The sequence below is a fragment of the Muscardinus avellanarius genome (assembly GCF_963383645.1).
Source record: "Muscardinus avellanarius genome assembly, chromosome: 7".
NCBI lineage: Eukaryota > Metazoa > Chordata > Mammalia > Rodentia > Gliridae > Muscardinus > Muscardinus avellanarius.
Window position 1 is genome coordinate 3,909,174 of NC_137793.1, and position 25,641 is coordinate 3,934,814.

The 25,641-nt window shown below is 43.2% G+C and overlaps 1 protein-coding gene across 1 annotated transcript in view; it reads left to right on the forward strand.

Moving 5' to 3' along the window:
- RAPGEF6 (Rap guanine nucleotide exchange factor 6) overlaps positions 1 to 25,641 on the forward strand; it is a gene marked incomplete at both ends in the record, with an annotated part of 152,449 nt that overhangs the window by 56,090 nt on the left and 70,718 nt on the right. Inside the window, one exon of the mRNA XM_080698480.1 lies at positions 7,698 to 7,841. Within this exon, the coding sequence (XP_080554606.1) occupies positions 7,698 to 7,841 (144 nt within the window). The remainder of the gene's footprint in view (positions 1 to 7,697; positions 7,842 to 25,641) is intronic.

Here is a 25,641-nt window from a genome sequence, read left to right on the forward strand (position 1 = left end):
GGGAGGTAGAAAGCTCCTGGATTTCATCCCCAGCACCACAAAAACAACAACAACAACAACAGGGCTGGAGTTGTAGCTTAGAGGTAGAACACCCTTGGGTTCAATTTTTATTAAAAAACAACACCTTAAAAGTAGTTAGAAAAGTTAATAGCACTAAACACTGATATCAGTTAAAAATTAAAGGAATAAATGAATTGCACTCCAAGATAGAAAAACAATAGAACAGTACTGTAGGTAGGCCAAAATTATAACTCAGGAAGGAAATAAAAGACACTAGAAATTATTTATAGAGAATAAAGACTAGGCCTGGTGAGCTTAAGTCCAGGTTATATGTCACGATCTAAATGAGCGTGTAGTTTAGAGTTGGTGCTAGGGAGTCGGGCACTGTGCGTGTCTGAGATCCCAGCTACGTGGGCAGTGTGGGCAGGAGGCCCACATGTCTCAAAATGTAAACTAAAACCTGGGCTGGGGTGAAGCTCAGTGGTGGAGCGCCTGCCTCGCCTCACGAGACTCTGGGTTCAGTCCCACACTCCAAAAAGTACTTTTTGATAAAAGTGTAACTGGGATGATAAAACATCAAGATAAAGATTTAGGGAAGAATAAAGGCAACAGGAGGGGTGGAAAAAGCAAAATTATCTTCATGTATATATAACTGAAATGGTATGATAAATGGAAAAATCCAAAAGAAGGTCATCAGATTCAGCTTTTAATGTTTTCATTGCTGCATTAGAATTGCATGTCACCGTGAGGTTCAGAGTGATCCAGACATGCGCACACATCACCTGGACCTTCCTCCAGCAGCCCACCCGCTCCCACCCCTCCCTCCCTGTGTGTGTGTGTGAGATTGGTTGTGATACCTGCAAGGCCCGTGCGTTTCCTCTCATAAGCGGAATATTAGAGAGTACAGATAAACGAGTGGGAGACCAGTACAGCAGGGGGCTGTGGGAGGGGACGGGAAAGGACTGAGCCATCATCAAACAGTTCAAAAAGTTTATATCCGTATCAGGTAAAGTTTTAGAAAATATAGCTTACGTTTTGTTTCCAAAACAGCAGTGTGCATACAGGGCAAGGCATGGAAAATGATACTTAGGCGAGCAGTAAACAGGAGAGAGAATAAAGAGTGCTGTCTTTATTATCACAGTGTACCTTAAGACCAGGAGTGCTGTCTAACGGGAGGATGCTACTGCATAGGGATAAAGGGGTCGCTGCATCAAGGCTAATGAAGCCTGATGTTTTCTATACCTAATGTACACAGATTCAGGATAGGGTGTGGTGTGTATGCCTGAAATCCCAGTACCTAGGAGGCTGAGACAGGAGGTTTGCAGGTTCAAAGACAAGCCTCAGCAACCTAGTGAGACTTTCAAAACAGAAAATAAGCCAGGTATAGTGACACACACTTATAATCCCAATACTTGGGAGGCTGAGACGGGGGATTGCAGGTTCGCAGAAAGCTTTAGCTACTTAGGCCGTCTGCAAATTAGTGAGACCTTGTTTCAAAGTTAAGAATAAAATAGGACTGCTGGTATAGCTTGGAGGAAGAATGTTCCTGGGTTCTAACCCCAGTACTGCAAAATAAATAAACAAACAGTGGGCTGGGAATGTAACTTAGAGATAGGAACGACTCTGGGTTTTTCTGGGCATGGTGGTGCAAGCTTGTAATGCCAGTACTTGGGAAGCTGAGACAGGAGAATGACAGGTTCACAGCCAACCTCAGTTACATAGTGAGGCCTTCTGCAACTTAGTGAGACTGTTTCAAATAAAGAATAAAAATAAGGCTGGAGGTATATGTATCTCGAGGTAGAATGTGACTGGGTTCAATCCCCAGTACCACACATACACAAAAAGTTTAGCTGGACGTGGTGGCACATGCCGATGATCTCAGTGGCTGGGTGGCTGAGGCAGGAGAGTCTCAGGTTGGAAGACAGCCTCAACAGTCCAGTGAGATTCAGCGACCTGGTGAGACATGGCTTCCACGTTAAAAGATACAAAGGCCGGTACAGCTCAGAGATAGAATACCAACCCCCCAGATTTAATCCCCAGTACCAACACACAATCAAATCAATCAATCTCTCTCTCTCTCTCTCTCTCTCTCACACACACACACACACACACACACACACACACACACACAGAGTTATAGTTTCTGATCATTATGGAATTAAGTTTAAAAACCAATTATAAAACATAACTAAAACAAATACAACTCGAATTTCAGGAGTATGCTTTTAAAAATCCACACAGCATCAAACATCGCTATGAAAATTAGAAAATATTTTATGTGAATTAAGAGGACATTCAAAATGTATGTATTTCAACTGAGGCTTTTCTTGCTGTGCTTTTGAGCCATAATACTGTAACATGAAATGCTAGCAGTTTAGTACATGTTGAGAAACTAAAGGAGAAATTAGAAGCCAGCAAGTTGGGCATGGTGGCATATGCCTGTAATGCCAGTTTATTTTTTATTATTATTATTTTATTTATTCATTTATTTTGGTGGTACTGGGGTTCCTGGAAACCTCTACCTCTGGGCTACACTCCCAGGCCTTTTTTTTTTAAATTTGGAAATAGGGTCTCTTAAGCCATCAAGGCTGGGTTTGAACCAGCATGATCCTCCTGTCTCCGCCTCCCAAGCGCGGGGATTACAAGCGTGCGCCACCACACCCAGCTTTAATGCCAGTATTTGAGAGGCTAAGACAGGCAGAGCGTAGGTTTCAGGCCAGTACATGGTAACTTAGACTATATTTCAAAACAAAAGTTAAAAACAGCTGGCAGTATAGCGTAGTTGTAGGATATCCCTGAGATCACTCCCCAGTACTATAAATAAATCAGAAGGAAAGGAAGAAAGAAATCAACAAATAAAAAAAATTTTAAAAAATTATATAAAAAGCAAACTTAAAATGCCATCAACAGAGTTGGCTTAAGAGCCGGACATGGTGGCGCACGCTTGTAATCCCAGCATTTGGGAGGCTGAGACGGGAGGATCGCGGTTCAGGGACATCCTCAACTACTTAGTGAGGCCCTCTGCAACTCAGACCCTGTTTCAAAATAAAGAATAAAAAGTAGGGCTGGGGTTGTAGCTCGGAGGTAGAATGCTCCTGGGTTCCATCCCCAGACCCACAAAAATAAAACCTAAAGTGTGGCTCAAGTTGATTCTCAGAATATAGTAATATAATTGATGGGCTCCTGTCAAAACAGTCAACAAAAAAGAAGTCACATGACCAATAATAGGAATGAGAAAAGCCACAGATTTCTGTGAATCCAACAAACATGCAGAAAAACATGACGAAGGAGGATGGTGTGCAAATCCTCTAAAGATAGTCAAACGACTTAAACACATTTACCAAAATACACACACACAATCTGTGTGTGCCATTGTCTGCAAAATAAAGTACATCTATTTGCTATTCTTTTTATCTGGAAATTCAAATTATAGCATTACTGATGAATTTTCCCCAACATTAAAAAAAATTGTGCATAAAGTCTAACAGGAATTAGAAAAAGTTGTGTAGTTAACCTCTTTTTAGAGCCCAATTTAATTTTTAATAGAAATATGAATTTTATTTTAATTTAGGGAAAGATAGAGGTCAGAGGTGCTCCCTCCCCAAATGGGGGGGGCTAATTTAATTTTGATAACAAAGCCTAACCATATATATATATAATACCAAAGCAGTCTTTTTTTTGTAGTACTGAGGATGGAACCCCAGGTGCATTCTACCCCTGAGCAACACACCCCCAGCCCTATTTTCTATTCTTTATTTTGAAACAGTGTCTCACTGAGTTGCAAAGGGCCTCACTGAGTAACTGAGGCTGGCTTTGAACCTGTGCAACCCTCCTGTCTCAGTCTCCCAAATGCTGGGATGACAAGTGTGCGCCCCCACGCTGGGCCAAAAGCAGTATAATAAAGTCACTTTTTTTTTTGGGGGGGGGTACTGCGGATGGAACCCAGGGGGACTCTCCAAGCTATACCCCAACCCTATTTTTTTATTCTTTATTTTGAAATGGTCTCACTTAGTTGCCAAGGGCCTCACTAAGTAGCTGAGGCTGGCTGCGAACCCCATCCTCCAGTCTCAGCCTCCCAAATGCTGGGATGACAAGCCTGCGCCACCACGGCCAGCTCCCACCTTGTTTTTAATACAGCATTTACATATGTAGTGTTTTGCATATTTATGTATGACATTTTAGTTGTATTCAGCTGCAGCTTTGTTGAGGGCATTGAATCCTTTATACTTTCAGAATACGAGTCATGGTTAGGTGTTTTTGTATTTGATACTTTTCCCAATATTTTAAAGCTTAGAAAGTCTTTTCCTAAATTATTTCTGTTTCTCTTTTGAAAATTCTTTCATCTATGCTTGTGCTCAATAGCAAAGATCTAAGAGTCATGTTATATTGGACTTTCACCTGTAATAATGTAGACAGGCAGTTTGAAGTTGAGCTTTGAGTCACCCTGTGTTTTCAGCCCCACGCACGCACACACGTGTTTTCAGCCTGACGCACGCACGCACGCGCTTGCTCTCGCGCTCGCACACTGCTCACCCATGTGTGCTGCCCATCACAGTAAGAAGCGCACCTGTGTAACAAGCCTTAGAGAAGGTAACTTAGAGCTTCTGGTACACAGCCCTCATTCTTTACGGATAGGTGTATTTGTGGTACTGGAGATTGGACCCAGGGACCTTCTACCTCTGAGCTACACCTCCAGCCCTTTTTATTTTTTGCAAGGGTAAATTGGATCTCAAGGGAGTAGCAGGTATTTGCTGTTTATACAACATTCTTTTGTTCTTAAGCTGAAAATCAATCCCTGAGTCTTGTGGATTTTACATTTTAGAAGAATAACAGTCTATAACTAATTTGCCTCCCTGTTTTATTTCTTGAAGACTACAGCATATTTTCAGGGCCTACTATATTTGAGGAGAAAGGGTAATAAAATGTAATGTGCATTTTGGCAAAGCTCTTTGGTGGAATATAATACAGTTCCTACCATATAGAGCTTGTTAGTGAGGTTTTCTTAAGAAATATGTAAGTATGCTTAGTGCTATAAAAAGAATTATACTTTCCTGGAGTAGGGGAGGGATTGTTTGAACTGGATTAGGATCGCATCATATTGGCAAAGAAGAAGTGGGGCTTTAGGGAGGAGTAGCCACATCTGCAGAGGCCTGAAGACAGGAGGGAGCATATCCTTTTTATGAGGGTTCTTTTTTTTCTTTTGCAGTACTGGGTATGGAACCCAGGGGCATTCTACCTCAGAGCTACACTCCCAGCCCTATTGTTGAGTCTTTTATTTTTTGAAACAGGGTCTCACTGAGCTGCGAAGGACCCCACTAAATAGCTGAGGCTGTCCGTAAACCTTGATCCTGTGGTCTCCACCTCCCAAATGCTGCGATTATAAGTGTGCGCTACCACACCCAGCCTACTCATGAGAAATTTTAGAAATGACCAAAACCAGTGTAAGTCTTCTGTGGTTGTGGAAGAGGTGGCAGTTGAGATGTATCTTGATTGATTGGTAGTATCTAATTGATAGTATATAAAGCTAAAATAGCTAAAATAGCACACATGGAGGAGCTAACCTGAAGCACGGCTGGCTTCGAACCTACACGATCCTCCTGTCTCCGCCTCCCAAGCGTGGAGATTCTAAGTGTGTGCCACCACGCCCGGCGTCCATCTCAGCTGTTTAGCGAGAAGCACATGAACTGTCACATCGACCTGGTTGCTACTTACTTTTTGTGTGTGTGTGTGTTTGGTACTGGGGCTGGAACCCAGAGGTATTCTACCTCCAAGCTATACCCCCAGCCCTATTTTTTATTCTTAATTTTTAAACAGAGTTCCACTAAATTGCAGAGAGCCTTACTAAGTAGCTGAGGCTGTCCGTGAACCGGGATCCTCCTGTCTCAGCCTCCCAAATGCTGGGATGACAAGTGTTGCCACTACACCTGGCTTGCCATGTGCTCTTCAACTCTCTCTTAACCTGCAGAAATTAAACAGAATATAAAAGTTAGACTCAGTCCTTCCTGAGGAACCCTAGGGAGCTATGTTTATCTCATTAGAACTTAGAGTTTGGGGGGGGGGTGCACGGCCTTGAATGTCAGCTGAGAGGGTTTCCAGCGTACTTGGTCCACATTAGCATTTTAAACAGAAGCCCTGGTGACAGCGTGGGTGAGCTTGCAGAATAGGATTGGAGAAGACCTTCCAGCAGCAGGCCCACCTCTTGGTGTAGTTCAGAACTGCGGTGATCAAGACGCAGAGGCAGTGCTGATGGCGGATGAGCGGAAGGACATCAGGAGAGGGGCTGTCAGAGGCGTCGGATTTCAGGGTTGGAAGTCAAGCAGAAGAGCCTGGGACGGAGACTAGAGGACATATTTTGGTGCTTAGGACCTATTTTATTGCTAACAGAACGTATGACATTAGCAAGAACAGTAGTTGTAGGAAAAGCCGAATGCAGCATTTGTTGAGGTGTATTATAAGGTGTATCTTAGCACATATCGGCATACTTTATTCCGTGATTGTACATATAATGTGATTTTTATGTCAGTCGTACCATAGGGTTTGGAAATAGAGGCCTTCTGCCTACCCACCCCGTTTCTCTTCTTCTTTTTTTGCGTGTGTGTGGTTGACTCGGTAGTACTTTACTGCTGAGCTACCTCTCCAGCTCTACTTTTTAATTTTTTTTTTGTTTTGTTTTAAAGAGTGTCTCACTAAGTTGCTGAGGATCTGGATAAAGTGCTGAGGCCAGCCTCTAACCTGCAATCCTCCTGGCTCGGCCTCCCAAGAACTGGGATTACAGGCATGCGGCACCATGCCTGACTCCCACTTACCTCTAGCAAGTATCCCTGTTGTGAGCACAGACAGTCACTAATCCTTTTGGGTTTTATTTAGTTTGTCTGTAAACTAGAGATAGCAGTACCTGCGTACAGGGTTCCAGGTAGAGTGAACCAATGATGCTACACACACACACACACACACACACACACACACACACACACACACACAAACACACACACATACTCGTGTGCTTGTTTAAGCTCTCTATAAATGTTAGCTTCCTTGCTCCTTCTTCCTTTCCTCGTTCCCCACTCCCGCTCTGTCTTGTCCTGGAGGTGGGAGCAGTGGTGCGCCACCACTGAACAACACCCCAACCCTGTTTGTATTTCTCCTGACAGGGTGTCATTGGCTCAGACTTGTGCCTCCCGAGTAGCAGGGCCATGGCGGGCATGCTGCACCTGACTCCTTTTCTTTCTTAGGAGCTACGGGCCCCACTTGTGGCTATTGTCTTGCGTTAAAATTCACACCAGAGAAGAATGAGTAGCTGTTCATGTGTTACTACTTAACTGTTCTCTGAAACCAGAACCATGATTGTTCACAAAGCAAAGTGCAGGTATCACCAGGCCGCTTACAGAGAAGGTGTGTAACTGGTGACTGCAGGTGTAGTCAGCAGCCTTCGTTTCTGGTAAGTGACATTACTTGAGGGATATATTTGTATGTGTACAAAAGAGCGCTTCCTGAAAGGACGCTGCGGTCTTGGATCTTTGTAAACGCTGTCTTTAATCCTCTTGCTCTCGTGAGCATCGCCCGTACAAACAGTTTCCATGCGGCAGCTTCTTGCGAGAAGTGAGTGAAGCATCCTTATAAGCCTGTCCAGACTCCACAGACGCTCAGCCATCTGGGAAAGGTGGATACTGAATCAGGAACGTGAACATGTGTTTCAGGTAGAGAATTCCAAAGACAATGAAGACAGTATTCTACAAAGAGAAATTCCTGCCAGACAGTCTCGACGAAGGTTTCGAAAAATAAATTATAAAGGAGAGCGCCAAACCATAACTGATGATGTGGACATTAACAGCTATCTTTCTGTAAGTATATTTAGGAACATTCCATGGATCTTCCTTAATTTTCATATGCAGTATCTTTAACTTGCATACATTTTGGTACTATATTTTTAAGGCACATTTTGTGGATTTCTTGCCCTTAGTTACCTCAGTGGGGTGTGGCTCAGAATCCTGTATAAACATTCAGGTAATAGAATGGAGTGTTTTCCACCAATATGCTATGAAGCATACAAAAATAAAACCAGCACAACTCTCCCCTCGAGGTAGGGGACGTATGCATAATGTGTGTTGGTACGCAAATAGGGCTGTACTCCCAGACCTGTTTTCTACTTTATTTGGAAACAGGGTCTCACTAAGTTGCTGAGAGCCTCACTAAGTAACTGAGGCTGACTTCGAACCTGTGTGATCCTCCTGTCTCAGCCTCCCAAGCGTGCGCCACCACATGTTGGCTCTTATTCTTTATTTGGAAACAGGGTCTCACTAAGTTGCAGAGGGCCTCACTAAGAAGCTGAGTCTGGCCATGAACCTACGGTCCTCCTGTCTCAGCCTCTCGAGTACTAGGATTACAAGTGTGAGCCACCATGCCAGGCTCAATTTGGTCAGTTTTGACATTGGTATAGGCTTTTATAACCTTCACCAAAACCAAAAAAATGAGCTAGGCATGGTGGTGCATACTTGTAATCCCAGTAGTTGGGAGGCAGAGACAGTAAGATTGCAGGTTTGTAGCCAGCTTCAGCTACTTAGTGAGGCCCTGTTTCAAAATAAAGAATAAAAAATAGGGCTGGGGTTTACTTGGAGGTAGAATACCCCTGGGTTTCATCCCCAGTGTTGTAAAAAACAAGAGAGGGAGGGAGGTAAAAAGTAAGTGAGCATTTCAACCATCTCTAAAAGTTTGTTCTTTTTCTTTTTCTTTTTTGTAATTATTTTCTAATTCTCCATTTTCAGCTGGGCGTGGTGGGGCATGCTTGTAATCCCAGCATTTGGGAGACTGAGACAGGAGGACCGTGGTTTGCGGACAGCCTCAGCTACTTAGTGAGGCCCTTTGCAACTCAGCGAGACGCTGTTTCAAAATGAATAAAAATGAATATTTATAGTGAATAAAAAATAGGATTGTGGGTGTCGCTTAGAGGTAGAATGCCCCTGGGTTTCATCCCCAGTACCATAAAAAATAAATAAATCCCCATTCTTAGGCAACCACTAATCTGATTTTTCTCACAGTATATAAATTTAGTTTTCTGAAATTTTATGTAAATGGCACTATATAGTATGTATCATTCTGGGGGATCTGGCCTTTTTATTTAATGATTATCCATGTTGTTAGATGTTTCATTAGTTCCTTTTTCATTGCTAACCATTCTATTAATATATTACAATTTTTTTCTCTATTTACCTACTAGTGGTTATTTCACTATTTTGGGGCAGTGACAAATATGCTATGAATACTTATGTGCAAATCTTGGTTAATATATTTTATTTCTCTTATGCTGATATCCAAGAGTGGGTGACAAGGTCATAGAGTAAATATATATATTTAACTTTATGAGAAACTGCCAAGCTCTTATCTAGAGCAGCTATACCATTTTGCATTCTTTTTGTGGTTACCATTGTTCTTCATCCTTACCAACACCTGATAATTGTCAGTATCTTCTTTTAGGGGCGCGCGCGCGTGTGTGTGTGTGTGTGTGTGTGTGTGTTTTCTGGGGATTAAACCCAGGGAAGTTCTACCCCTGAGCTACAAACCTCAGTCCTATTTTATTCTTTATTGGGAAACAGGGTCTCACTAAGTTGCTAAGGCTGGCCTCCCCCCTGCAGTCCTGTTGAGCCTTCCAAGTACTAAGATTACAAGCATGCACCAGCACACCCAACTCCTGCCTTTAAGTATCTGATTTATGCTCTTGTACATCTTTTGATGTACTTATTAGACATTTGCACATATTCTTTTACAAAATATTAAAATAATTTCAGAGCTTTTAGCAAATTTAAGTGTCTTCAAATATTCTCAGAAATTTCAGGGATTTGACCTTTAAGGAAAATGTATTTGGTATTTAAAAATAGCAGAAACATGTTCAGTGACAATATTTGGAGAGTCGGATGTGTAAAGAAGCCAAGTGGAAGCGTGCGGTGCTCAAGTGCGCCGTGCGCTTGGGTTCTGCTCATCTGAACCCTCTGCACTTTCATTGCTCGCCTCCAAGATGAGCAGGGCAGGGCCACTTTTGCCTGCCTCGCAGGGTGATTGCCGGAGTGCTTGGAAAAGGTGCGCCTCACAGTTCAAGTCGCTCAGTAGTACCTGTGGGTGTCTCTTCCATGTTTAAAGCTGTGTCCTCGTCTCACTTTCCCTGAGTTGTTGCCCAACTGTTCACCGTTTTCTTCATAGTACTGTTGTAACAGCATCTCTCAAGTTCCCTTAGCCACCTCTCACCCTGCACGCCGTACATTTTCATCGACATTTAGAAAATGTCTTAAACTGAAAGCCTATACAGCCTCTTTATCAGCAGAAGTCTGCTCCGTCTCTGGAGTTCCCTTTTGCTCTCCCTGTTTTCTCCACCCTTCCATACCTCCTGCTGCCAGCTAATCCTGTCACGTTCCTCTGTTCATTCTAGACGAAGCTCTGAATCATCCCATGGTCTGCCATCTATTAGAGAAATGCCAGTGCTCCAGCATAAGGACCTTCGCCGTCTAGACTAATCATGTCTTGTAGAACTTCTTGAAATGATAGAAACACTTTGTGTCTGTCCTGTCCAAATTGATAGCAACTAGTTCCATGTGGCTATGTGACCGAGGGTCTAAAACATTAATTTTAATTGTGAATAATGTACAAGTAAATAGCCGCATTGATAAACGGCTGCCATATTGGACAGTACGGTACGTAATTCCTCAACTCTTCAACTTTATCTTTTTTCTTTTTCTACGTATTCTCTATCTTTCAGCCGTGCCAAACAAATTTGCTTACCTTTGTAGAGACCATGTTTTTCTGACCATCTTTTGCAGTACTATTCCTTGTATTTCAAATACCCTTTTGTTGTCTTCTTAGCATAAGCCTGCTCAGACTCAAGATTTGAGAGTCCATGTTATCAGGTGGCAGAGCTTCATGATTTTCTCTTGGAAAGCATTAGGTATGCTTGTGTTCCCATAATTTCCCAAGGATATACCTGTGATGACTCATGACATCTGTTTATCCAAATGTCTCTCTCCATTCAGACTGTATATGCCTTGAAAATGTGGACCATGGCGTTGTGTCCTCAGAACATATTTCCTGTCAGAGAATAATAGTACTTGTTCTTAGATCAGCTTGCTTATCTTTTCTCAGTCTGTTTTGGTTTTTGTAGTGCTAGGAATTCTCAGCTTGTTTTTATATATAGCTTACAGGTTTGTAAAAAGACTAAATGAGACAATATAGATAGAGATTTTTGCCTAGTGTCTGGTGTAATTACTGTGGTAAATATTCAAAAATTATCTGTGTTCCTGTTGCTTATAAAACAGTAGTAATTATTTCATTACTTGTGTGTCAGCTGTGACTACACCTCCAGCCCTATTTTATTATTATTTTATTTTAAAACAGGGTTTCACTAAGTTGCTGATGGCCTCACTAAGTAGTTGAGGCTGGCTGTGAACCTTTGATCCTCCTGTCTCAGCCTCCCAAGGACTGGGTTTGCAAGTGTGCGCCCCTACATCCAGCTTGGCTTATAGTTTTGGAGGCTTAGTCCATGGTCACTAGACCCTGTCACTTTTGCTCTTTGGTGAGATAGAGCATCATCATGGCAGAGAGCACATATTGGAGTCACCTCTTGGCATCCAGAAAAGGGTGATGAGACAGTCTCCCCTTCAAAGGCACACCCCCAATTACCTACTTATTACAACTTCGCTATTTCTTTTTTCCGTGGATGTGTGTGGTACTAAGGATTGAACCCAGGGGTGTTCTGGCTCTGAATTATACCCTAGCCCTATTCTTTATTTTGAAACAGGGTCTTACTAAGTTGTGAGGGGCCTGGCTGAGTTGCTGAGGCTGACAACAAACCTGCAATCCTCCTGTTTCAGCCTCCCAAGTACTGGGATTACAAGCATGAACCATGATCCCTGGCTTCTTGTAAAGTATTGTAAACCAAGCCCTCAACATGTGGCCTTTGAAGAACATTTCAGATACAAATCATTATGACATACATGTAAAAAGTGCTTACCAAAGTACACAAATATGTTAAGATAAAACTAGTTAAGCAGGGCATGGTCACACATGCTTATAATCCTAGTACTTGGGAGGCTGAGTAAGGATCCACCAGTTCATGGCCAGCCTCAGCAATTTAGTGAGACCTTATAAAAGTGATGAATAAAAAATAGGTCTGGGATTATAGCTCAGAAGTAAATTGTCTCTGAGTTCAATCCCCAGTTCCAAAAGAAAAAAAAAAAGAAAACTAGTTAGAGAATTCAAAAATAAGCGAGGCATGGTGATGCACACTTGTAATTTCAGCATTTGGGAGGCTGTGACAGGAGGATTGAGGTTCGAGGACAGCCTCAGCTACTTAGTGAGCCCTCTGCAACTCAGTGAGACTCTGTTTCAAAATTAAAAATAAAAATAGGACTGGGGATGTAGTTTGGAGGTAAAATGCCCCTTGGTTCCATCCTCAGTACCATGTAAAAAGAAAGAGAGAGAGAGAGAGAGGGAGAGAGAGAAGGAGAAGGCAGGCAGGCAGGCAAGCAAAAATAAAATTAAGATGGCTTGAAGAGTAAATGCACCCTACTCCCCCGCAACAAAACGTACGGCAGCAGCTCCTGCATTGGTAGACAGAGCCTCTCCAGTGTATTTTCTTTCTCATCCCAAACCTCTTCCTGTCTTTGTAACATTCCTTATTTGTAGTGAGCTGGTGAGCTTGATTTCACGGATCTCTTGCAAAGTTTTCATAGAAGCTTAATGCTTTCTGATGTAGCACATTGCCATCAGTTGGAACACATTTTTTGTTCATTTCTTCTACCCATAAATGTAATGTCTTTTTCATCTCTACTAAGTACTTTTCACACACTGTTTTTTTGCAGTTTAGGTGTGGTAGCAAAACACCAGACAGGGTGGCATGTACCTGTAATCCAAGTCTTTGCAGGGCTGACACAGGACGGTCACAGGTTCCAGGCCAGCTCAGCAACCTACTGAGACCCTGTTTTAAAATAAAGGAAATAAGTCGGGTGTGGTGGCGCACTCTGGGGGCTGAGACAGGAGGATCGCACAGATTCGAAGCCAGCCGTAGCTACTTATTGAGGCTCTCAGCAACTTTGAGACCCTGTTTCCAAATAAAGTAAAAAATCGGTCTGGGAGTATAGCTCAGAGGTAGAAAAGCCCCTGGGTTCCACCCCCAGTACCACCAAACAAACAAACAAGGAAATAGAGCCGGGGTGCAGCTCAGAGGTCGGATACATCTGTGTTCAATCCCCATAGAAAAAATGCATGAAAGATAGGAAGGGCTGGGGTGTCACTCAGTCGTGGAGTACCCTGTGTTCTCTCCGGACCACACACATAAAACAAGCAACAAAGAACTCTGTCACAAATTGTTTTTCTTCTTCACAGTTTTTTAGGCGGCAGCAGCTTCTATTGCTTCCTGGCCACACATATGAAACCCGCTGGCTCTTTGCTGTGAAGCAGGCTCCAGTTCCAGGCCTGCCACGCAATAGGCTCCAGGCCCGGCCCGGGCTCATGGGCTTCAGGCCCGGCCTCGCCCCACGGGCAGGCTCTGGTTCCTGTCACTGTGGGCATGACGTTTACAGAGGTTCCTATTTTTTCCTCCATTAGTAGGAGAAAACAGCACGTGTCATTTACAGAAGCTGAGAGCCCAATTCCCTAGCAGCAATGGATTTTACCTCCCCACTGAAAGTAGAGGCTCACAGCCTCATCATGGAGAGCGGGATCCGCTGCTCCAAGCACACCCTGACCCTCAGAGCAGCGCAGAGGAGTGCAGCGGCCATGAGCTGAAGTCTCCCGGGATGCCCAGTGCAGCAACTCAGCCCAGCAGTATGGGCGGGGCTCCCTCTGACTTGCCCCGGACATTTTTCTTACATAGTATGTTGTCCAGAATTCCTGCACATGTGCAGCAAGAGCAGTCGACTTTTGGGGAGATATTTTCAAAAATTCTAGGTGGATTGGATTGGCTCTGTCTGCCTTTCCCAAATACTGGCTGCCACCGCTACCACCATCTTGGTCTGTCTCCGTAAAACTTTTTCTTACATAGTATGTTGTTCAGAGTTCCTGAGCATGTGGGGCAGGAACAGTCTACTTTTGGAGAGATTTCTTCAAAAATTCAAGGTGGATTTGGTTGGATCTGTCTGCCTCTCCTGAATACTGGCCGCTGCCGCCCCCCTCTTGGTCTCTCCTAGAGTATGTTGTTGTTAAGTATTCCTGTGCACGGGTGGCAGGAGCAGTCTAGTTTCTGATCTGTTCTGGGATAGCCCTCCAATAATCACTTCTTGCAGTAGTGGATGCCGCACTGCAATCTTGCCTCTAATTCCACCATTTTCCACTTTCTCTCCTATATTTCAGATAGGAAGTTATGCCTGGAAATGTTTCTGTGTGTTGTCCCAATCAGCTATTAAATCAAAATCTGTTATCCAGGGTTTCTCAGGGGGATGCATATCCTATTTGGCTGCTGCTAACCATCACCACTGTGGCCGTGGTCACCGCTGCAGCCACCACTATCTTCCTCTCTCTTCAATTCTTTTTCACTTAAAAAAATTTTTTTAAGTTTTATTGGTTCATTACATTCATACATCATATTGGGGTAAAAATCTTGTGTGGACGTATGTGTACACATCACCGATTTAACTCCTATCCAATTCCCACCCCATTTTCTCCCCATCCCTCCTTCCCTTGCTTGGTTTAGTAGTTGACTTTGATATGTTTAAGTACATTATGTGTTTTAGAGAATTTCTTTCTTCCCTCCTCCCATCCCCTCATTTAGGTTGTCTTATTTGCTCCTCTGTAGGATTTCCTTTTTCATCTAGAGTTCCTCCTATGACCCATTTCTCCTTAGCTTTCACATATTAGAAAGCATCTGATTTCTCAGTTAGCATAATGTCCTGCAGTTCCATCCATTTTCCTGTAAATGAAGTAATTGTGTTTTTCTTTATGGCTTAGTATAATTCTATTGTATTCATTTTTAGAATGATCATTTTTGGAGTAATCATCTTCCAGGAGCAAGATTCTATTCTCCATGTGGTCTAATTGTTTATAGTTTGAATTGATGCCTTTACGTCAATGATTGCATCCTTTATTTCTTTTAAACTCTCTAAATTCTTTTTGAAGGTCCTGTATTATTTCTACAGTTATATTCATAATTTGATCTTCTGGAGATCTCTGAATTTCTGTGTTATCAGGTTCTGATATTATGGGTTGTGGGCGTTCATTGCTCTATTGTTGTTCCTCTTTCCCGTGATTTCAGAAGTTTGTGCCTTCTCTGGGTTCTTCCCCAGGTCACCACGATTTCACTTAGGGTGCTCTGTATCTCGAGTCTGTGGTAATCTCAGTCACCACTACTCCTTTACTGGGTTGTATCGGAAAGTCTCAGACCCAGGGAGTTAATCGAGGCTGTGTGAGACTGTGGGGGTGCCAGGCTGGGTGTTTTCCCACAGGGAGCTGCGACTAGGGTGTGGTATCTCTGCCACCACTACTCCTTCACTGGGTTGGACTGCAAAATCTCAGACCTAGGGAGATTATCAAAGCTGCGCAAGTCCCTGGGGGAGCGGTTTTGGGATTTCTCCTTTAGAGTCTGCAATTTCACTTACAGTTGTTGAATGCGCTGATCTGGAACTGTCACGTGGTGAACTTGCTACTGCTGCTGGCAATATGGCGCCACTGTTACACCATATGTGAGGCTGGCATATTTCTTTTCTGATTTTGAGCTCCATTCTGAGTCCCTGGAGGGCATGATGAGCTTGACCACTGGGAGTTTTAGACGTTCTTAGCACTGAAAACACTGCTGAATTACACCCGAATGATCTGCAGCTGCTCACTTCAGCTCCTTGTTTACCTTTCTTCTCTGGAGCCTGGTGAAATGAGGGAAGATGGCGCTGGCACGGCATCTGCCACTGCAATGTGGGCTGGTTTCTGGTCTCTGGTTGTTCTAGTCTTCTTTTTCTCTGTCCCTTGTATTTACAGTTTTTATTTCTCTGCTGATAGTGTTTTCTGGCTATGAAAAGCACTGATTTTGTGGCAATAGAGATCGAGTATTAGTGGGACTCGTAAGTGCTGCTTTTCTCAGTCGCCATCTTCCCAGAAGTCCTCTTCAATATTTTTAAATAAAAGAAACATTACGTATCTTTTGCAGGAGTTGGGGGCCCAAGTACTTAGTAGCAGTGTGTTTTATCTCCCCACCAAGAGTAGAGACCCACAGCTTCACAACGGAGAGCAGGTTCTGCTGCTTCAAGCTCACCCAGCCCCAGCACTGCACAGAGGAGCATGGCTGTAGCAGGAGCACCTTTGGCCCCGGGACGCGCAGCATCGGCCAGCCTGACCTGACTATGCGGGGCTCCATCTGACGCACCCCGGACATTTTTCTTACATAGTATGTTGTCCAGAGTTCCTGAGCATGTGGGACAGTTGCAGTCTATTTTGGGGGAGATTTCCTCAAAAGTTCAGGGTGGATTAGAATGAATTTACCTGCCTCTCCCTGATACTGGCCATTGCCACCGCCACCATCTTGGCCCTCCTCACAAGCATTTTTCTTACATAGTATGTTGTCCAGAATTCCTGAGCATGTGAGGCAGGAACAGTCTTTTTTTGGGGGGAAATTTCTCCAACAGTTCAGGGCGGGTTGGATTGGTTTTTCTCCCTCTCCCGAATACTGGCTGCTGCTGCTGCCACTGTCTCCGCCATCTTGGTTCGTCTCTTTCTTATATTTTAGTCAGGAAGTCACGGCTATAAATGTCTATATATATTGTCCTAGTCAGATATTAAACCCAAATCTGATGTCCAGGCTTTCTCAGAGGAGCACCTGTCCTGTTTGGCTGCTGCCAGCTGTTGTTGCTGCAGCCACGGTTGCGACTGTGACCGCCACCATCTTCCCTCAGTCTTTTCTTTATTTGGCTATAGTTTACTTTTTCAACATTCTGGCTTCATTATGTTTGGCGATCTCTTCCTTTGATCCTGATGTCTCTTTCTGGAAGGTTCTTATTAACTGCTTTACCAAATAATAATTCTGAGCTTTGATGAGTCAGTTTGAATCTTATCTTGATTCTTGCTCCTTTTTTGTGTGTGTGTGGGTCTGGGGATGGAACCCAGGGGCATTAGACCTCTGAGCTACACCGTCTGCCATATTTTTTATTCTTTATTTTGAAAGAGGGCCTCACTTAGTAGCTGAGGCTGTCTGCGAACCACAATCCTCCGGTCTCAGCCTCCCGAATGCTGGGATTACAAGTGTGCGTCACCATGCTCAGCTGATTCTTGCTCCTTTTATTTAAAGTTGTGTTCTACCATGTCTTTCTGACAGTTTTATCACTAAGCTCTCGAGTCTCCATTCATCTGTGACGTCTCTGACAGTTCATCCTTAGTGTGCTTCTCCTCATTGGTCCTGGAGGACGTTACAGAGGTGCACATGCAGCGTGTTTACGTAATTCTCTATTCTAAGGGTAATAGCAAATTTAATAATATTCAAGAGTTTTTAAATATTTAAGAGTTTATTTATTTATTTAAGAGTTTTTAACTGCCAGGTGTTGAAAAGCTAAATCATAAAATTAAGCCACAGTCAGTCAGTGTGGAGCGCCTGGGTTTCACCAAGGTCAGACATCAATCATACCAAAAGTAGACCTGAAATGAACCTCAGAAATATGAGACAATTCATGATTGTTCATTTTTATATTACTGTGATTGAGCCACATGTAAATCTGAACATTCTTTAAAGGTTTAAAACCATTGGTGCTTGGTACTTATGAAGTCACTTTTCTTTTCCTTGGCGTCACCTGCTGCTGCTGCTGCTGCTGCTGTGCTTTCAAATAAGTGTGTTTGTTTTCTTAACTAGGTCTCAAATTCCTTAATAAACTAAATCTTAACTTTTCTTTCTTGTTCTCTGATTTGCTTTGTGTGCTGTCTCTTCTCAGGTACGGAGTAAGCTTCTGCCCTTCCTCTTCTCTTTCCATCCTAGCACCTTCTCAGACACTGAAGCAGCCAGCTCTTCTACAAAGAACATCTGGAAGGGGGCTTTCCATGGCTGCACCTCAGATAATGGTTCACATATGGAGGTTTCCTCCCAAACTTTACTAGGGGTGGAGCCCAGGGGCATTCGACCTCCGAGCTACACCCCCAGCCCTATTTTTTATTTTTTATTTTGAAACAGGGTCTCACTGAGTTGCAGAGGGCCTCACTAAGTAGCTGGAGCTGTCTGTGAACCACGATCCTTGGGTCTCAGCCTCCCGAAAGCTGGGATGACAATTGTGTGCCACCACGCCTGGCTTTGCCCATACTTCTTTACATATTTTCTTTCCACCCAAGCTTTTGTGTGGGACAATGTGGCATGCTATAACATCCTGGAATCTCCCCTTTCATTTTAGCTCATGTATTACTCATATAGCCATTAGTAATGTGTAAGCCTTTGAATTTACTACTTCTATGATTGCACCTTGTATTCCTTGCTTTCATTCAGTGCTGCTTGTTTTGTTTGGATTTAGAGCATAATAAGAGAGATTAAGGCAGAGCTGAATAAAACATGATTATTGGGACACCAGATCACTCACCACCCGGCACATTGAATCATGGCTTGATGCTGCCACTTGACCATGGGTGTGCGCTTATGGCTTACAGAGAAATGTGACTTTCCTTTTATGGAGAGTGTGTGTGTGTGTGTGTGTGTGTGTGTGTGTGTGTGTGTGTGTCTGTCTGTCTGTCTGTCTGTCTGTCTTATTGATCACTCCATTCCTATTTTGAGAACTAGGAATTTGCTCCTTACTTGGTCATGAGAAAATAAGAGGACATTAGTTCAAACATATTCCTGAGATATTTTCATGGAAAACTAAGAGATTTTTTTTTCCCCCCCTGCGGGGGTGGTGCTGGGGATGGAACCCTTCTACCTCCGGGCTACACTCCCAGACCTATTTTATATTTTATTTGGAAACAGGGTCTCTTAAGCCAGCGAGGCTGGCTTGGAACCTACGTGATGCTCCTGTCTCCACCTCCCAAGTGCGGGGATTACAAGCGTGCGCCACCACGCCTGGCTAAAGAAGAGATTTTATCAGTGCTTTCCAAAATTATTTAGATATTTGCCCCCTTTAAAAAAATAGTGTCCCTTGAAAATGTAGTTTTTTTTAAATTAATAAACAAGATAAAGTGACAATTTTGCTTTCCTTTATGTATTTCCTTTATGTATTTACATTTGGTTACATTCCTCCTCTGGAGATGGGGGCACATCACCTCCTTTGAGAACTTATGGTTTAAATGTTTTTTTCAAGTTAAGGTGAAGGAGGGTAAACATATTTCTGTTGTTTGGGTCAGAATTTAGAATTCTAACTATAAATGGTATAGTCATTGAAGAACCTTTAACAGTGTGAGTTTTATTTTACATTTGTGGTATTGATCCATCCTGATTGTTTGAAGTAATATTTTGTTTTTGATAAGTACTCATGGGATAAAATAATGAGCAAATAAACAATCTTCTTTTTTCCTTTGGGATTTTCCTACTTAAGGATTGAACCCAGACCTCTGAGCCACCCCCCACCAGCCCTTTTTATTGTCTATTTTGAATGAGAATCTTGCTCAGTTGCTGAAACTGGCCTCAAATCTGCAATCCTCTGGTCTCAGCCTTCTTCTCTTATTTTAGGCTCACACATTATTAATGTAGTACGTAGCTCTTTCTCATTTACTACTTCTGTATTTGCACCTTGTGTTCCAGTGTGGGACTACAGATATGCATTGCCAGGCCCAGTTCTTATCACTTTTTTTTTTTTTTTTTTTCAGTACTAGGGATGGAATTTAGGGGCATTCTACCTCCAAGCTACACTCCCAGCCTTTTTTTTTATTCTTTATTTTTGTTTTTTGTTTTTGTTTTTTTGGTGGTACTGGGGATAGAACCCAAGGGCCTTCCTCCTCCGGACTACACTCCCAGATCTATTTTATATTTTTTATTTGGAAACAGGGTCTCTTAAGCCAGCAGAGGTTGGCATCGAACCTGTGCGATCCTCCTGTCTCCACCTCCTGAGTGCAGGGATTACAGGTGTGCACCACCACACCTGGCAGAGTCCAAGTCTTAATGTTAAGTAGTGTTTTATGGAGCGCCAGGCGTGGTGGCGCATGCTTGTAATTCCCGCGCTTGGGAGGTGGAAACAGGAGGATTGCGCAGGTTCAAAGCCAGCCTCTCTGGCTTAAGAGACCCTTTTTCCAAATAAAAATATAAAAATATAGGTCTGGGAGTATAGCCCAGAGGTAGAAGGGTTTCCAGGAACCCCAGTACCACACACACAAAAAAAGTAGTGTTTTATGTAAGTAGAGGTGCTGATGTTTGTGGCACAAATGTTTACTGTCCTATCTTTTTGTTGTCTTGTTCTCTCTCTCTCTCTTTTGGCGGGGAGGGGCTGGGGAATGAATCCAGGGCCATTCGACCTCCAAGCTATATCCCCTGCCCTATTTTTTATTCTGTATTTTTGAAACAGTCTTCACTAAGTTGCAGAGAGCCTCACGAAGTAGCTGAGGCTGTCCACGAACACGATGCTCTGGTCTCGGCCTCCCGAATGCTGGCTTGTCTTGTTCTCTTATCAATAAGAAGTGAACCTGGCTGTCTCTCAGGAGCTCTGGCTTAAAGTCTTTGTTGAGATGAGAACAGCCACTCCTACTTGCCTTGGGTTTCCATTTGCATCAAATATCTTTTTCCTGTTTCACCTTTAGCCTGTTTATTTCTTTGCCTGCGAGTTTCTCACAGACAACATAGAGTTAGATTTTGATTTTTTTTACTTTTTGATGGTATTAAGGATGGAACCTAGTGCCATTTTACCTTTGAAAACAGACTAAGTTGCAGAGGGCCTCATTAAGTTGTTGATGCTGGCCTTGAACCTATGCTCCTTCATGCTCAGCCTCCCAAGTACTGGAATGACAGGCCTGGGCCACCATGCCCGCCAGGTTGCTTTCTTTCAGGTTTTGGAAAATGTAATTTCATGCCCTCTCAACTTTTAGAATTTGGACTAATCAATGACGGTTTCCTCTCAGTGTCACCTGAGTTCAGCTCTTGCCAAGATTCTCCCCTTGGCCTCAGTCTTGGTCATTTTAATCACTTTGTGGTATACAGCTCTTCTTTGACCTTGTCTAGTTTGGATTCTGAATCTCCCCAGCACATGAATGGCCATCTCATTCTCTACATGTGGAAAATTCTCTGATACTATGTCCTTGAGGCATTTTTTTTTTCTTTTCTTGATTTGTATCTCTAGGACTTCCTCAATTCCGTTTGCCCTACAGATTTGACTCCTGATAGCCTAGATTTCTTGAATGCTCTGATCATGATCTCTTACATTCCTTTCTACATTATTGATTGTGTGTTCACATTTAAATGTATGGTCTTCTAAGCCTGAGTTTCTGTTTTCCACATGATATAGTCTGTTGGTAATACTTTCCATTGAATTTTTAATTGATTTATACATGTTTCATTATTTGTGGGGTTTTTTTTCAGGTTTTCATTTTTCTAGTACCAGAGATGGAACCCAGGGGTATTGTACCTCCAAGCTACACCCCCAGTCCTATTTTTTATTTATTTTTAAACAGGATCTCACTGATTTGCAAAGGGCATAAGTAGCTGTCTGCAAACCATGATCCTCTGGTCTCAGCCTCCCAAATGCTGGGATTACAAGCATGTACCACTATGCCTGGCTTATATCCTCTTTACTCTGAGTTCCTCTCTTAAATCTTTTAAGTCATTGATCAATCTAATAATCTTCTGAGTTTTCTCTCTGGCACTTTCTCTGCCTCCTCTTCTGTAAATTCCATTCTTGTGGAGTTTTTGGTGGTTTGCTGACTGACTTTCTCAGACTTTTTTCTCATGTCACGGGTTTTTGAACACCTCTTTTGTAGAATAGTTTCCCTTTAGTTCCTTGGTGCTGGTTATTAGCAAGGTGGGTTGGAATGTAGATCAGCTGTAAAGATTCTGCCTCATGAATTTATCACCTTAGATTCTGATTTTTAACATAAATGGAGAAAGTAAACAGCAATAATATGGCAGGAGAGAATCTACAGAATTAAAATGTAGAAGCCAGGCATAGTGGCACACACTTGTAAATCCAGTACTTGGAAGGCTGAGACAGGAGGATCACAGGTTCATGGCCAGCATCCGCAACTTAGTGAGGCCCTCTGCAACACAGTGAGATCCTGTTTCAAAAAGAAAAAGAAAAAAGTATGCCAGGTTTCTGTTATGCCTTCTACTACTAAACCTCCCAAACCTGGGTGATGTGGGTAGTAGTTAACAAAAGCAACAGTGGACATCCATAAATTTCATATCACATCATGTTCATGTATCCTCACGGGTGTCCATAGTTCTGAATCACAGAAATCAGGATTGCAAGGACAGGAGTTGTGTCAGTTGAATGGTTCTAAGGTTTGTCAACAGTATAGCTCGTTAAAAGAAAGGAACGTGAGGTAGGAATGCAAAATAGCGTTTAGAATAGTCAAGGGGAGGAAAAACAGTGGATGACATACACTAAGTGTAGTCCAGACAGAAGGAAGAAGGAGAAATAGGCACAGAAGAATAGTGAAAGACTGAGTGTGCTCACAGGAGATTTTAACTATTACAGTGATAAGACAAAACAGGAAGGATAACGAGGGAGGGAGAGACAAAGAAAAGCCACAAACCCAGCAGATCCTGACAAACACATCAACCCTTCAGTACCCACCAAAATAAGGGAAAAAAATGTTGATGAAGAATTAAAGAAACTAACATTTCAAGTTTTATCTGTTTGTGTCAGTGAGCGTATACAAGAAGAAACAAAAAAAGATTAAAATACACTGAAAACAGGTGGGCATTGTGGCACACACTTGTAATCCCAGCACTTGGGAGGATTGCACAGGTTCAAAGCCAGCTTCAGCAATTAGTGAGACCCTGTTTCCAATTAAAGTATTAAATAGGTCTGGGAGTATAGCCTGGAGGTTAAAAAAAAAAAGCCCCTGGGTTCCACTTCCTGTATCACTAAAAAATAAATAAAATACAATGAAAGCATTATTAATGAGCTGTGACCTATACCTCCATTGAGATGGGCGAGTCTCTGGTTAGGTGTGGATGGATAGTCAGGCGGAGTACCCGCTTGTTTTATTTCTTCTTGGACTGTAGCATCCACTGCTCCCTCAGTTAGGTGGAGTACACCTAGTGCTCGAGCGAGGTCCAGCCGGAATCTGAAGGTAGTCCAGGTGCAGGGTTCTAGTTTGGATTGGTCCTTTGGAACTTTGTGGCTTGCTTTCTGCTGAAGGAAGAGTGATAAAACACTTAACCCAGGAGCCTGGAGCCTGTGCAGGGCTAGGCTGGGCACTGTGGGCTCTGGGATCTGGTCAGGGCAGCGTCTGCAGGGCACTCTGGCCTCTGGGTGACAACGCTGCGGGCTGCTCTGCTCCGAGACTCTAATGCTGCCATGCCAGGATCTCACCTTCGCAGGTGTGGGGCACAGCCAGGCTCATAGATAGGAGCGTGAGCACAGTTCTCTGATGATTTTTTCCGTGTTATCAGCTAGAATCCGCCAAGATACAGAAGGCTCTTCTCAGGGACGCTGGCCATCTATGGGCGCGGGATCTCGCGTGGGTGCTGGTTGGGATCCCGGCGTCTCCGAAGCTCCCAAACACTGGCTGCGCCTGCACTCATAGCTTAGCTCTCCTTTCCATCTTGGTGGACAGTTTGAGAGATTCTAATTCTTTCCTCCCACCTGTTTTTTGGGCAGTCTCTGGCTCTACAAGGTATGGACTTTCTTCTTTATTGAAGGTCGTTGTTATGTGGGGGATTTCCTGTTGTTGGAACATCAAAATGTGGAGTGAGACACATATCCTTCCTCTATTCCAACAGTAATTCTGATTTTGTGTGTGTTGAGGGGTAGATACTCGGGACTGGACCAAGGGCTCTACCTTTGAGTTACATACACCCCACCCCAATTTTATTTTATTTTATTTTGGTTTGTTTTTTTTGTTGTTGTTGTTGTTTATTTTTTTGGTGGTACTGGGGTTCCTGGAAGCCCTTCTACCTCCAGGCTACACTCCCAGACCTATTTTTACATTTTTATTTGGAAACAGGGTCTCCTAAGCCAGCGTGAGTGGCTGGCTTCGAACCTGCACGATCCTCCTGTCTCTGCCTCCCAAGCGTGGGGATTACAAGCGTGCGCCACCACGCCCGGCTATTTTTATTTTGAAACATGGCCTCACTAAGTTACTGAGTCTCCCCCGTGCTGGGCTTTTATAATAAGCATGCACTACCATGCCCAGCTGATCGTTTGATTAGCTTGTTTGTTTATGTATATATTTTGCTGTACTGGGGATGGAACCCAGGGGCATTCTACCACGCCCAGCTTTTTTATTAGTTTAGATCATGCTGAATTTTTAGTTATATATCCTGACATTTTATTTCTCATACAATTGAATTTTTCTGATATATATATATTTTTCTGCAGTACTGGGAATGGAACCCAGAGGCATTCTGCCTCAGAACCACTCCCCAACCCTATTTATTTAATTCTTTATTTTGAAACAGGGTCTCACAGAGTTGCAAAGGAGTGGCTGCATGAGAATACTTTGATATACTGAAACAATACAGTATTAATATATTAATATGTCATATTAATATTAATATATCTTATGCTGGGCATGGTGGTGCACACTCCTAATCCCAGCATTTGGGAGGCTGAGACAGGAGGATCACTGTTCACAGACAGCCTTAGCTACTTAGTGAGGCCCTTCGGAACTCAGTGAAATCCTGTTTCAAAAAAGACTGACAAAGCCGGGCGTGGTGGCGCACGCTTGTAATCCCCGTGCTTGGGAGGCTGAGACAGGAGGATCACACAGGTTCGAAGCCAGCCTCAGCTACTTAGTGAGGCTCTCAGCAACTTAGTGAGACCCTGTTTCCAAATAAAATATAAAATAGGTCTGGGAGTATAGCCCGGAGGTAGAAAGCCTCTGGGTTCCACCCCCAGTACCACCAAAAAGACTTACAAAATAGGGCTGGGAGTGTAGCTCAGAGGTAGAGTGCCCCTGGCTTCCATCCCCAGTACCATTAAGAAAAAAAAGTATCTCATGCAATTCCTGTTACAAATTTTATGGATAAATATGAAAATAAAATTGCTGGGTCTAGGTGTATTGGTGTGCCTATAATTTCATTGCTCGGGAGGCTTAAACAGGAAGGCCAGAGTCAACAAATTAGACCCTCAGAAACTTAGCAAAATCCTGGGGAGTTTTTTGGGTTTTTTTGTTTTTTGTTTTTTTGTTTTTTGGTGGTACTGGGGTTCCTGGAAGTCCTTCTACCTCCGGGCTACACTCCCAGACCTATTTTTATATATTTTTTAAATTTGGGAACAGGGTCTCCTAAGCCAGCGCGCGCGGCTGGCTTCAAACCTGTGTGATCCTCCTGTCTCTGCCTCCCAAGCGCGGGGATTACAAGCGTGCGCCACCAGGGGATTACAAGCGTGCGCCACCACACCCGGCCAAAATCCTGTTTAAAAATAAAAAATAGCCAGGCGTGATGGTGCATGACTATAATAATCCTAGGCATCCCAGGAGGCCGCGACTGGAGGATCATAGGTTCGAGGATAACCTCAGCAAATAGTGAGACTCTCATCAACCTATTAAGACCCTGTTTCAAAATAAGAAGGTAAGAGCTGGGCATGGTGGCGCATGCTTGTAATACCAGTACTTGGGAGGCTG